Source organism: Scleropages formosus, chromosome 3 (assembly GCF_900964775.1).
Source record: "Scleropages formosus chromosome 3, fSclFor1.1, whole genome shotgun sequence".
NCBI lineage: Eukaryota > Metazoa > Chordata > Actinopteri > Osteoglossiformes > Osteoglossidae > Scleropages > Scleropages formosus.
The window spans coordinates 4,482,460-4,495,144 of NC_041808.1; the positions used below are offsets into that span (position 1 = coordinate 4,482,460).

The window sequence follows — 12,685 nt, forward strand, 5'->3', positions numbered from 1 at the left end:
TGCCGTCTGCAAAACGGCTTACGTCTATTCAAACCCGCACAGCTAGGTACAGGAACAGCTTTTACCCCACTGCTGTAAGAATATACAACACTAACCATTGTGCTACCTCTAGTAACTAGAGTTGGACTGCTCCACCGAAGCACATTGGTAAATTATACTGTCACTTTAAGCATTTTCATTCTCTCGTTCTGAGTTCTCTGACTGTTATCATTATTGTTACTACTGTTACCATTATTTATTATTACTGCTGTCATTGCTGCTATTGTTATTTATTGTCATTGACACTGTTTTGTTTGTGCAGTATTTCTATTGTCCTTGCCCATAGTCTGTGGAGAAGCATTCATGAAGATTTTCATGATACATGTACATGGGACTTGTATCTATAACAATAAATTTGAAACTTGAGCTTGAAACTTGTAAGTGCTGTAAAAAGCCCTTCAATGGCCTGTGGAAGTGCTCTTTTGTGCCCTCTAGTGGCAGGCAGCAGTGCGACACTTTGATTTTAGCCGAAAGGCCGAGAAGCGATCCCAAGCCGTCCCAACTGAGCTCAGCTGTCCCAACTGTACAGTGTGATGTTAAACCGAATCAGTTCAGCCTGAGTGTCTGTGTGTGTGTGTGTGATATGCCAATGCTTACCACTAGGTGCAGCTGGGTGATGGAATCTGGGGTCAAATCTTGGTTTTTTTCAGCTTTTTGGAAGTCCTGTAGGTGAAGAGGAGAGAATCTGGATTTCTTGGTGACATGAAGCCCATCCAGAGAAGCACCCGACCTGGGAGTGTGGCCTGGTACCCTCTGACAGCGTAACCCACCTACGAGTTGCACTTACATATAAGTCAAGAGGACCCTGGGAACACCTGCAAAGTCCACCAGAAAGAACAGAGAGTGTGGGTTCGAACCTGTGGCAGTAGTGATGTGAAATGACAGTGATTCGCACTTTAGAAAATGGGTGGAGCTCAACTTGTGCCATCATGCAGTTTGGTCCTAAACCCCAGAGTATAATTTGGAGAGGAGGGGGCTGGTGCCAAATGGCCAGCCCTGTCTATCTCACCATGAGTCATCCACCTGCACCAGGTGTGCCAACAAGACACATCCTGGGGGGGTGAGCAGTCGTGGGTTCAGGGTGGGGGTCTTCAACAGCCACCCATTCAGCTGGGGGAGAGTGAAGGGAGGTGCCCAGTTTTTGCCGAGTCAGTCAGCCTGTTATTGTTCACTTACCCAATTACCCTAGGGTGCAGCTACACTTAGCCTGATGGGGCTCAAACCCAGCACCTTCTCCACAGTCATGTGACTGCGTCTAGCTGCTGGTGCTGGAACATGGATCTGGAGATGTGTGACCACAAATCACATTTCTGGTAGGATGTTGAATTACTCCCCCTTATTTCCCTGCTGACTGGCGTGCATGTGCAGGGGGTGTCAACCTCATCCCAGTGTCCCCCTGGTGCCCCAACCTTAGATGGTGGTGGGCTGACAGCAATGGAATCTGCCTGCTATGTTTCGAGCCTCAGCTTCGGAGTTTCCTGAGTGTGATAGCAGGGCTGCTGACCTACAGCCAGTTGTGGTGCGCACACAGACATACACAGGCAGATCACAGTCACAATCACTCACACCCAAATAATGAAAAACAACACAAAAAGTATCCAGATATTAATACGTAAAAATGCTAAAAAACTGAGTGTGCTTCACAGGGTCCATTTCCAGCCATGGGGAGTGTACCGCGGGAGCCTCCGAGAAATACGACCAGCTGGTGTGTGTTGTCCTCCCTCAATGTTTATCTCTCTTTCGCGCCTCATCCCTCCCGGCTGCTCGCACACAGGTCCACAGACGGAGCCACCGGGCCACCAGGTGGAGTAGTGGTCAAAAACCTCTGCCTTGCAGTCAAAGGTCCCGGGTTTGATACGGTAAAAATGACCCCGTTGTATAGATGGGTAAATTGTTGTACGCAGTCTAGTGAACAAATCTCAAGCTGTCAGTCCCACTGGAGAAAAGTATCAGATAATAACAATAACAATATTATTATTATAGTAACATAAACATAATAATAAAAAAGATTATCACTGATGATAGACACGGGGTGGATCTCTTATCAACATTGAACAGTTATACCTGAAATTACACATCGTTTTCTCCAAAGTGACTTACAGTGTTCAGTTATCCTGTTTTCCCAACTGTTTAATTTAACCCTAACCCATCTCATTTTTACTGTATGGGCTCAGGATAAGTACCGTGATCAAGGGTACTACAGCAGGAGGTGGGATTCCAACCTGCAACCTCTGGGTTACAGGACTGGGAACTTGTCGCCGGTGTCACACGGCGCTCCTCGTCTTCCAGGGAACGTCTGCGAAAAGTTCCTTCCTGTTGCCGGTTCCGTCTCTGACTGCGGTCCCGAGCGGGGTCACGATGAGCCGGAGCCTAACCCGGCAACACAGGGCTTAAGGCCGGAGGGGGAGGGGACACACCCAGAACGGGACGCCAGTCCATCACAAGGTACCCCAAGCAGGACTCAAACCCTAGACCCGCCAGGGAGCGCGACCTGACCAAACCCGCTGTGCGATTGCTCCCCCCATCTGGCTGCAGTTAGGAAGACGTATTTATTGCTTACTTTTAGTTAGTTTTACCCATCACCCGGGTGGGAAGAGGTCAGCAGCAATGCTCCCCAAACACTTGTACCCTCTCCTCAGTATCAATGTACTTGATGCCTTCAACGCATTCATTTCCCGCACTGTAAATAGCTGCCCTTTGGTGGACTGGCTGCTGGCATGGGCTCCGCACCACAGCGACCCTGCGCTAGACATGCCGTCATCCGTAGCGCATGACGGGAAACCAGCATGTCGGGTCTCAGGCGATCAGTCGTGTCCCTGGTGGTTTCGTTCAGCAACAGGAGTATAACGTTGTCATTGTGTTTGGGGTGAAAAATGGAGACGGGCTCCAGATCAGCAACCCCGGGTTTGAGAGCGAGCAGCCGAAGAGAGAGAAGGAAAACACACCTCGCTGATTGCGCACAGCCCACATACCACAAGGATGAAAATAATGAGGAATAATGAATGTTTTCTTTTATATTCTTCCAAAAACATGCATATGTCCCTTTGGCATTTATTAAAACTTTTATCACTGACACATGTCCTTGACCTTGTGTGTGGTTATATATGTGGTCCTTGCTGTTCTCCCAGCTGCTCCATCTGGCTGCACAGCTGACAGACGGCTGATGGGAGAAACACGGAACGCACTTGAACTTTAACCCCTTGGCGGAAAAAGCAGGTCCTTTGCCGGATGGTCCAGGGGGTGTCGAGGGGGGGGGAGTCTGCACGGTTACAAAATGTTCAACATGGGATGGGAATGAGGGGCCTGAGGAGGACGGGGGGGTGAGAGAGACCAGGAACAACACAAAATAACATTTATTCCTTATCACAAAAGCTCTGTCCCAAGGTCCCGCTGGGGCCCCTCCTCACTTTTAGGCGGAGCGCCATGCGTCTCAACTCCAGCGACCCTTAGAAAAGTGGCTCAGACCGCAGCGTGACGCTCGCGCTCCTTTGAACCGAGAGTTCCGTGTGGGCGCTGGAGCTGTTGGCAAGTGAAGCAAATCCGCGTGCACGAGAGAGGAGCGTTACTCTGGTTTAACACACCCAACGCCCAACCCCCGTGATGCTCTGGCTGTACGTGTCGCTCCTGGGGCTCTTCCCACTGCTCTTGGACCCGAGGCCGGTGGGGGCCGATGATGGCTGCTTCAGCGAAAAGAACTCCTTCATCTGCCTGGGGGACGAAGTGCGTCAGATGCCCGCCGTCATCCCCAGCGACACCACCAGCGTGTGAGTAGGACGTAGCAGCAATACCGCAGTAATACCATAGTGACAGAAGGTGGGAGAGAGAACCACCTGTCTCGTGTCTTCTTTCAGCGGTCACTTCACCCGCAGTGTCCGACACGTGTTTCCATCCCTGCCGACCGTCACAGCATTACTCGCACACACCTGCCTTCCACTGAACGGGTGCAGTTTAGGTTCCAAACACCTGACGCACAACAGTAGCATTATAGGACTTGAACCAGGAGGCCAGCTTTTGAGCCACCTTCTGAAAATAAAAGCCAAAGAGGTGACTGACGACCATCCCGGATGCTGATTCTCAGTTATCCGCCGTGCCCATTTACAGATTTATTCACTGTTTCATTTGTGTGTTTACCCTCTTTGCACAGCAAAGCTCGAACGTGCAACCTTCCGGTACCGTTCCAGCACATTAACCACAACGCCACCTGGTGGCCAGACCATGCCACCCCCACCAACACATCAGGCTTCCACCTGCTCCCCTCTTGTGTGGATGAAAGCACACATATACGCACGCACTTTTACATTTATTCATTTGTATTAGCAGGGGGCATGGTGGTGCAGTGGGTTGGACCGGGTCCTGCTCTCCGGTAGGTCTGGGGTTCGAGTCCCGCTTGGAGTGCCTTGCGACGGACTGGCGTCCCTTCCTGGGTGCGTCCCGTCCTGAGTGCGTCCTGTCCTGGGTGCGTCCCGTCCTGAGTGCGTCCCGTCCTGGTGCGTCCTGTCCTGGTGCGTCCCGTCCTGAGTGCGTCCCGTCCTGGGTGCGTCCTGTCCTGGGTGCGTCCCCTCCCCCTCCAGCCCTTCGCCCTGTGTTGCCGAGTTAGGCCCCCGCTCCCCGCGACCCCGTATGTGACGAACGCTTCAGACAGTGTGTCTATCTTAGCTGACATTTGTCTCAAAAGCGACATGCGTCTCATAGAAAATCCAATGTGTTCATTACATTAGGAGAAAGAGAGACATAGTTACAGATGTTGTGATTCCTAAGTACAGTTAGTTTTTCCACCAAAAATGCACCAGTGTTCATCACACACATACACACACACACCAGTCTGCCTTGTTACAGTGCCCCCCCGTTTCAGACAGTTTTCATTCATTATTGAAACACATTCGCACCTCCTGCCTCCTCACGTTCCCCAACAGCTGTTTTTGTTTGTTTGTTTTTGTTTTGTTTTAGTTTTCTGCTCCACAGTCATTTTGCCCGTTTTCCTCGTTCCCTCGCGACTCTTCGCGACACGTGACACCGACACCCACCTTGTGCGAAATCCTTTATTGAAAGACATGCACTTGTTTCCCTTTGTTTTCCAACTGAACCGTGTGTGGGTCATGTACCTGTCAATACCTGGGTGACATCATCGCCGCCGATCAGGTCGCACGGGGTCGCGGAGGGAGTGGGGAGACAGGTGGACCTGAGGGACTGTCCACTCCACTCCACTCCACTCCACTCCTTCACTGTGTTCCTCAGTTTCAATGTACATATATGACCTTCAATGAGTTTCACTTAAATGTGATTATTGATTTAATAAACAGATGATTGATTGTGACTGAATTACAGTAAGTCTGGTGGGCGTGTCTACGAGAGAAGCCCACGGAGAGAGGGGAATCGGAGCGGGTGATGAGATGGTGCTCGTGTGTAGGGAGGGTGTGAAAACACTCAGTAGGATGACAGGAAAAACGAAAAAATGAGCACTTGTGTCGGGACTACGTTGTCTTTGTCTCAGTGCGTCTGTGGTAGAGCCATGGATAGCATCCTTATTTACCATCTCTGATCAGACCCATTGCTCTCTCTTTCCCTGCCTTTTTACTCTTTCTTTTCTCTCTCTCTCTCTCTCTCTCTCTTTTTTCTCTTGCTCTCCTCTCTCTCTTTTCCTCTTTCTCTGTCATTCTCTCTGTCCCTTTTTTCGTTTTTCATTTTCTTTCTCACACTTTTTCTTTCTCTCTCACTCCCTTCCTCGCTCTCTCTCTTTCTCTCTCGGCAGGGTGTTCAGGATGACGAAGCTCAGGATCATACCGCCGCAAGCCTTCTGCGGACTGAGCGAAGTGTCCGAAATGTACGCAGCCGCCCAGCACCCCACCATCCACACCCACCATCCACCTCCACCTCAGTGAAGCTCCGCCCCCTGCTGTGCACTACCCCTGGGGAACATCGAGGCTTTTCTGAGTTATGATCGCAGCGATAGGCATACTTTTGCAGTTTATTAACGTATCCCATCATGCCGAGGGTCAGCGACTCTCACAGGCCTGACTGCAACGTATTGCGTGTCGCCTACCTGGTTGTGCTCCCCTCCCCCCTGGGGTGAACGAACAAAGAGTCAATAAGTCCTATTTAGTCTTGATGTGCCGTGTTTAGTCTTGGAACCAGAACATGGTGTGTTGGGATGGTACGACAGCGGTACAAACACGGGAGATGGAGCTCATGGACAGGAGCACTTGAGGTTTTACTCGCAGGAGGTTTTACTCGCAGGAAGCAGCGCTCTCTCCAACGCAGCCATTCCATGGTGGGGGACGGGGGAGTCACTGGAGGTTCAGAGACATGGCTCTGAGCCTGTTCTCTGGGGGTCTGTTATCAGCCCACACACCTTATTCACTGCAGTGACTAACACTGCTAGATACACTACTTACAATTGGTCACTCATCCATACAGTGGAACACACTCCCTCCATCACTCGCACACTATGGGTGAACCTGAACAGCATGTCTTTGGACTGTGGGAGGGAACCAGAGCACCCAGAAACTGTTTCACTCCCCTGTGCAGCTGGGATCTCACCTACCACACTGTGGCAACAGTGTAATTCCATTATTAACTTCCACATTTATATAGTTATATAAGTTGAGTAACGTGGGTATGATATTTAGTGTTTTTTCTTCAAGCCACACATCTGCCGCCCTTTAGTGCTACAGCAAGGATGATTTATTGAAAAGGGCAATGTAACACATGAAAAAAAATTATGCAACAAGTCTTTTATTTTTTTTTCAAATAATAAATCTTATTTATTATATTCCCTGTTGTCCTGTTCCAGCACGGTGATAGAGAACGGGTTCCTGAAAGAGATCGGAGCATTCGCCTTCGCCAACCTGTCTAAAGTGGTTGAAATGTATGTTTTCCTCCCTCATGTCCAACTCCATGTGAACGATGTGGAAAACTGTTACATCCCAGAATACTCTTCAGCTCTGCTTTCCCATTACAGAACAATCACTGCAGCCAAACATCTGGCTGTGATCCATAAGGATGCCTTCTGGAATCTACCGAAGCTGAGATACCTGTAGGTCTGGTTTTATTATTTTTAATTTTGCTTTTTTAAAGCTCGGTCAGTGGGACGCTTCAAAATGGCATGTTCTTGGCTGTGTGCTCCAACTTCCTTTAAAAAAAAAATTCTAGGAAGGTTATCAGGATTTGTCTATCCTGAGCTTCATGCATCTACTCGTGCAATGAACATTGGTGCATAAAGTGGAAAGAAATAAACTTAAGAATCACGTCTGCAACTATATCTCTCTTTTTCCTAATGTTATGCACAAATTGTGTATTCTCTTAGATGTACGTCTCTTTGGAGACAACTGTCTGATAAATGAATAAATGTAAATGTAACTGGGATTCATACAAGGTGAGGACTGAAGTTGCAGCCAACTCTGTTGAAGGTCTCAATGGATACTTCCAGACTCAGATTGAACCTAAAGCATCAACAGCACCTTCTGTCCATTGCAGGAAATAATGCAGCAATTGCACTAGAAAGCCACACTTAGCACAGAGCACTGATGGTGTGTGTTTGTGTGTGTGTGTGTGTGTGTGTGTGTGTGTGTGTGTGTGTGTGTGTGTGTGTGTGTGTTTCCAGGTCCATCACGAACACCGGCCTCAAACAGCTGCCTGATTTCACCAAGATCAACTCAGCAGGATATGACTTCGTGCTGTATGTATATATGTGGCTCAGTTTTTTGGGTCTGAATGAACTTTATAACCACCTGGATGTGGAAATATGATATAAATGACCCCTGAGGATGCAGGTGATTGATCATTAAAAAGAAATGTCACATTTTTCAAGCTAGTTGTGACCCTTGTGTTCCAGTGACTTCCAGGACAACCTGTACGTAGACGTGATTCCACCCAACGCCTTTCTGGGAATGTACACTGACATTGTGGACCACCTGTAAGTTGAACGTCAAAAAGCATACAGTTGAGTTGTAACTGTTTTGGTGTGCAGTCAGTGCCAGATCTTTGACTGATACCCATTTTTAGGTGTCCAATTAGAGCAAGACAGTTGAATTTTGCTTGGATTGGGTGTCCAATCAGAAGCCAGATGGTTGAATTACACTTTGTTTAGGCTTCTGTTCAGTCAGCTTCTTGAGCCTCTCAAAGGAAAGTGTATTTAATCGCCCATCCCTCTTCCTACAGGAGACTGTCCAAGAACGGGATCACTGAGGTGCAGAGCCATGCCTTTAACGGCACGAAAATGACGAGGCTGTGAGAATTCCTTTCATTCCTTTTCAAGCTTTCGCACCCTTACCGTGAAGATGCAAAAGCAGGTGAAGCAGGTGTGGCTGGACAGGGAACTCATCTTCCTCTTTCCATCCTCAAGGTTTCTCACGGGAAACCAGCAGTTAAGGCACATCCACAGCCAGGCCTTCACGGGAGCAGAAGGCCCTGGTCTATTGTAAGTACAGTCATGTTATTTACCCACCTGGCTGTTTGCCAGCCCTGTGCTGGTCACATCCCTCAAGTACAGGTGGAGACCCTCTGGATCAGTTAATGCTGAAACCCTTGTTCATAGCTGAGTTTCGAAATTAGCAGAGTTGGTCCAAAAGCTTCAAACCAGCTGCCCAAATTGAATGTGTGGCTCCCCATCTCACATGGGTGAAGTGCGGTGCTTTGCAAGCCTCAGACAATAACCCAAAAGCTGCGTGAATGTTGCATGAGTGTCTGTTGCGCATATTTGGCGGCACAGAGACATCTCGCGAACGGCTGTCAGCACCCTGCCGGAGAACATGCTTCACGGCCTCAAGGTGTTGAAGGCCGTGGCAGTGCAGAACCTGAAGAAGCTGCCCAGCCCGAAGCTCTTCACTCAACTCATCGAGGCCAACCTGACTTACCCGAGCCACTGCTGCGCCTTTGCCAACTTCAGGAGGAACATGTAGGTGTTGCACCACGGTTCACCAAGCCGGCGTGTATGTGACTTCCTGTCCTCGTGGGGACATTGCTGCTAACCACAGTGCATGTGTCCATGTTCGCAGGTCCACGCAGAGCCCATACTGCAGTCTACCCGGCATCGAGAAGGGAGAGCCAGGCTTCTTCAGGGAGTACTGTCAGACAAACAACGAGGTATCCTGCTTCCCCAAGCCAGATGCCTTCAACCCGTGCGAGGACATCATGGGCTTCACCTACCTGCGCGTGCTCATCTGGCTCATCAGCGTGTTGGCGATTGCCGGCAACTTGCTGGTGTTAACCGTGCTGCTGAGCAGCCACTACAAGCTCACCGTGCCACGCTTCCTCATGTGTCACCTGGCCTTCGCTGACCTCTGTATGGGTGTCTACCTGCTGCTCATCGCCACCATGGACACCCACACTCGCTCGCAGTACTACAACTACGGAATTGACTGGCAAACAGGACCCGGATGCACTACTGCCGGTTTCATCACTGTCTTCGCTAGCGAGTTGTCCATCTACACACTCACGGCGGTCACTGTCGAGCGCTGGCATTCCATCACGTTTGCGCTCCAAGTAGAACGACACCTGCGGCTGTGGCACGCTCGCGCCATCATGGCCGTCGGCTGGCTCTTTGCCTTGCTGGCCGCCATGCTCCCTGTGGTCGGGGTTAGCAGCTACTCCAAAGTGAGCATCTGCCTGCCGATGGATGTGGAGACGACAGTAGCCCAGGTGTACGTGGTGGGGCTGCTGCTGCTGAACGCCCTGGCCTTCCTGGTAATGTGCATCTGCTACGTGCACATCTACATGACTGTGCGCAATCCCAGCTTTGTTCGAGCCAGTGCCGACATGCGCATGGCGCAGCGGATGGCCGTGCTTATCTTCACCAACTTCCTCTGCATGGCTCCCATCTCCTTCTTCGCAATCTTGGCCGCGTTCAAGCTACCCCTCATCACCTTATCCCACGCCAAGGTGCTGCTGGTGTTCTTCTACCCCATCAACTCGTGTGCCAACCCCTTCCTCTACGCCTTCTTTACCACGACCTTCAAGAGGGACTTCTTCATCCTGGCTAGCCGCTTTGGGTGCTTCAAAGCCAGAGCGCAGATGTGCCGCACTGAGATGTCCTCACCCCAGATCAGAGTCTTGTACACCACCCACAAAACCACCGATGCCACCCGCAACCCTCAACCCTCTGGTGCCACTTAACCATAACCACTGACTTCTGACCCCAGTTACCTTAACCTTTGACACCTGCATCTGTCAAACTCCTTCACTCCTCATCCACCACGGATGGGACTGCAATCAGTTTACAGGCGACTGTTAGGTTTGTTGCAATCTTCAACTGCCAAGTAAACAAACACAAAGTTAGTTGTCCCCGCAGGGAATCTGTAGATGTGTTTTTCGGATGCCGTTGCAGCTGTTCGGTAGTCATGGACCGCCGACCTTTGTAAAGCACAGAACTGACTGGACTGCATAGAGCAAAGGTCCCACAATTCTGTGCATTAATTATGAATGCAAAGCCTACTTTTTAGTCATTATTTTTTCGATGGTCAGTAGTCTCTCTGTTAGCAATCTAAATGTATCTTTGTAACAAACACAATAAAGTTATATAAATGCTTGGAAGCTGAGGTTGTGCTGTTTGCCTGTTTGTCCCGTATTCCATGATAACAGTTGCCATAAAATTCAACAGGAACGTCCAGCAGATGGAGGTCTATCGGAGTCGGAAGGTGAAGTTGAAAAACAGCGCTATCGGATTTTTTTTTCCTTTTTTTCTCGGATCAGAATGGATCACCAGCCTACACGAAGTTGTCTGGCTCCGCACACTGTCTAACTCGACAAGAATAAATTTCTCCAGTCATCATTTCCGGTAATTAAAATCTTTATTCAATAAATAAATTAACCCTAAAACTGCCATGCCAATAAAAAAATATTAAATAAAACAATAAAAACCAATAAGACCAGCTAATACAAAGACCGCATGGCAGAACCTTTAAAACACTAAAAACATACCCTGGGGCTTAAAACCAAAATAATAAATAATTAAAAGGAAACTTACCCAGTAAAATTCACTGCTAAAGAGTGGCGGTCCCCTGGCCTGTTTCCAGGGTGTTACCATACACCTTACCTACCATTTTTGGATGTTTCCCTTTTCACAACACGTGGGATAGGTGAATGATAAAATACATATACAGAATTCGAACACGCACCCACACAACAAAACTAATCTACACTACACTAAACTAAATGTAATAAATGAATGAATTAACAAGTAAATGATTAATACAAACACACCACACGCTTAGTCATTTATAAGGGACGACTTAAAAGTGCAATAAGTGTTATAAATTTTTAAAATAGTGCAACTTAAATAAGGGGGGGCGCGGTGGCGCAGTGGGTTGGACCGTAGTCCTGCTCTCCGGTGGGTCTGCGGTTTGAGTCCCGCTTGGGGTGCCTTGCGGCAGACTGGCGTCCCGTCCTGGGTGTGTCCCCTCCCCCTCCAGCCTTACGCCCTGAGTTGCCGGGTTAGGCTCCGGTTCCCCGTGACCCTGTATGGGACAAGCGGTTCTGAAAATGTGTGTGTGTGTGTGTGTGTGTGTGTGTGTGTGTGTGTGTGTGTGTGTGTGTGTGCAACTTAAATAAAATGTGCCATAAAAGATTAGAAACCCTACGCCTAACATAGAACACAAAACAAAACACTTACATTCACCAAAAACGGGGGTTACGGTGTTCTGTAAGTGCGAAGGGATGTGTGTTACTTACCTCAGGATGGAAGACCTGCAACAAACCTGTGGGGTCACAGCCAAAAGAGGCCCTTCCACCTCTCTTTGGCTTCTGAGTAATCCCATTGAGTGACATCTTTCTCCATCCTAAATGTGAGGTTGGCCCGGATTTTATGATACACACCCTGGACACCCAGGTCTACCCCTGTCTGGACCAGCTGGGTTCTTGCGTTCCAAAGCATTTGCTTGGCCACGCTGATCATCAGCCACATCCAGGCAGCTGCTGCCTTCTCAGTGCCAGGGTTCCATCCCCTCAAAACTTTGTCGTACGGCAAAACCATCTGCGGATCAATCTTCCTGCACAGGAGAGTCACCAAACGCCAGACCTCCTGCACCTACCCACAGTCATAAAAAACATGTGCGAGAGTTTCACTCTCGCCATACCGGAGTCACGGGCAGAGTGGGTGGCTGGTCAATTTGTGCCTGTACAGGACTCCTTTGACCAGCAACTTACCGTGTAAACAACGCCAGTTCAAGTCTTGCAGATGGTGGTCAAGCCCCTCTGGCTGAATCCCGGCCCAAGTGCCCTCCTCAAGCCCCAAAAGAACTTGAGTTCCTCTCCTCTCGACCAAGGCCTTATACAAGGCCCTGTGCTTAAAGACGGTCTCCGCCTCAACCTCGGTCGCTGTGGTCTTACTCCACTTTACAGTGTAGCTATAATGAGTGGGCCCTGTCTTGGCATTTGACCCGGTGTTGGACCAGGACTTCACCAACTGGCGCATCGAAAGGGCCAACCACGCACAAAGTACTGGTGGGGATGCTCAATCAGAGCTGCCAGTTGGTTACATAACTGGGAGAGAAAGAGACAATCCAATTTAAGAGGAATGTCAGGCACATCTTTCCCTCCGCCTTTGGAAGGGGCATGACCTCCCTCCTCACGTACTCATACCTGCCCCCCCCAGACGAGATCGAAAACGCCCTTCATGAAGCCTTTCCGCACTGTGCGGGGCAAGGGGTACACT

The 12,685-nt window shown here is 49.4% G+C and overlaps 1 protein-coding gene across 1 annotated transcript; it reads left to right on the top strand.

Moving 5' to 3' along the window:
- Positions 1–3,436: 3,436 nt before the first annotated feature.
- On the top strand, positions 3,437–10,566 carry LOC108930866 (lutropin-choriogonadotropic hormone receptor-like). The gene is made up of 10 exons (XM_029250016.1): positions 3,437–3,803; positions 5,789–5,860; positions 6,830–6,904; positions 6,998–7,072; positions 7,640–7,714; positions 7,871–7,951; positions 8,197–8,265; positions 8,381–8,455; positions 8,747–8,932; positions 9,033–10,566. Exons 1-10 carry the CDS (start codon positions 3,640–3,642, stop codon positions 10,147–10,149), a joined length of 1,989 nt encoding a protein of 662 aa, XP_029105849.1. The 5' UTR covers positions 3,437–3,639; the 3' UTR covers positions 10,150–10,566.
- The last annotated feature ends 2,119 nt before the right edge of the window (positions 10,567–12,685 follow it).

Excerpts from the sequence above, each read along its gene's own strand:
- LOC108930866 (XM_029250016.1), top strand. The coding sequence starts at position 3,640 with ATGCTCTGGCTGTACGTGTCGCTCCTGGGGCTCTTCCCACTGCTCTTG. Across the intron at positions 7,952-8,196 it reads ACTGACATTGTGGACCACCT|GAGACTGTCCAAGAACGGGA; the intron begins GTAAGTTGAACG and ends CTCTTCCTACAG. Across the intron at positions 8,456-8,746 it reads GCAGAAGGCCCTGGTCTATT|AGACATCTCGCGAACGGCTG; the intron begins GTAAGTACAGTC and ends TTGGCGGCACAG.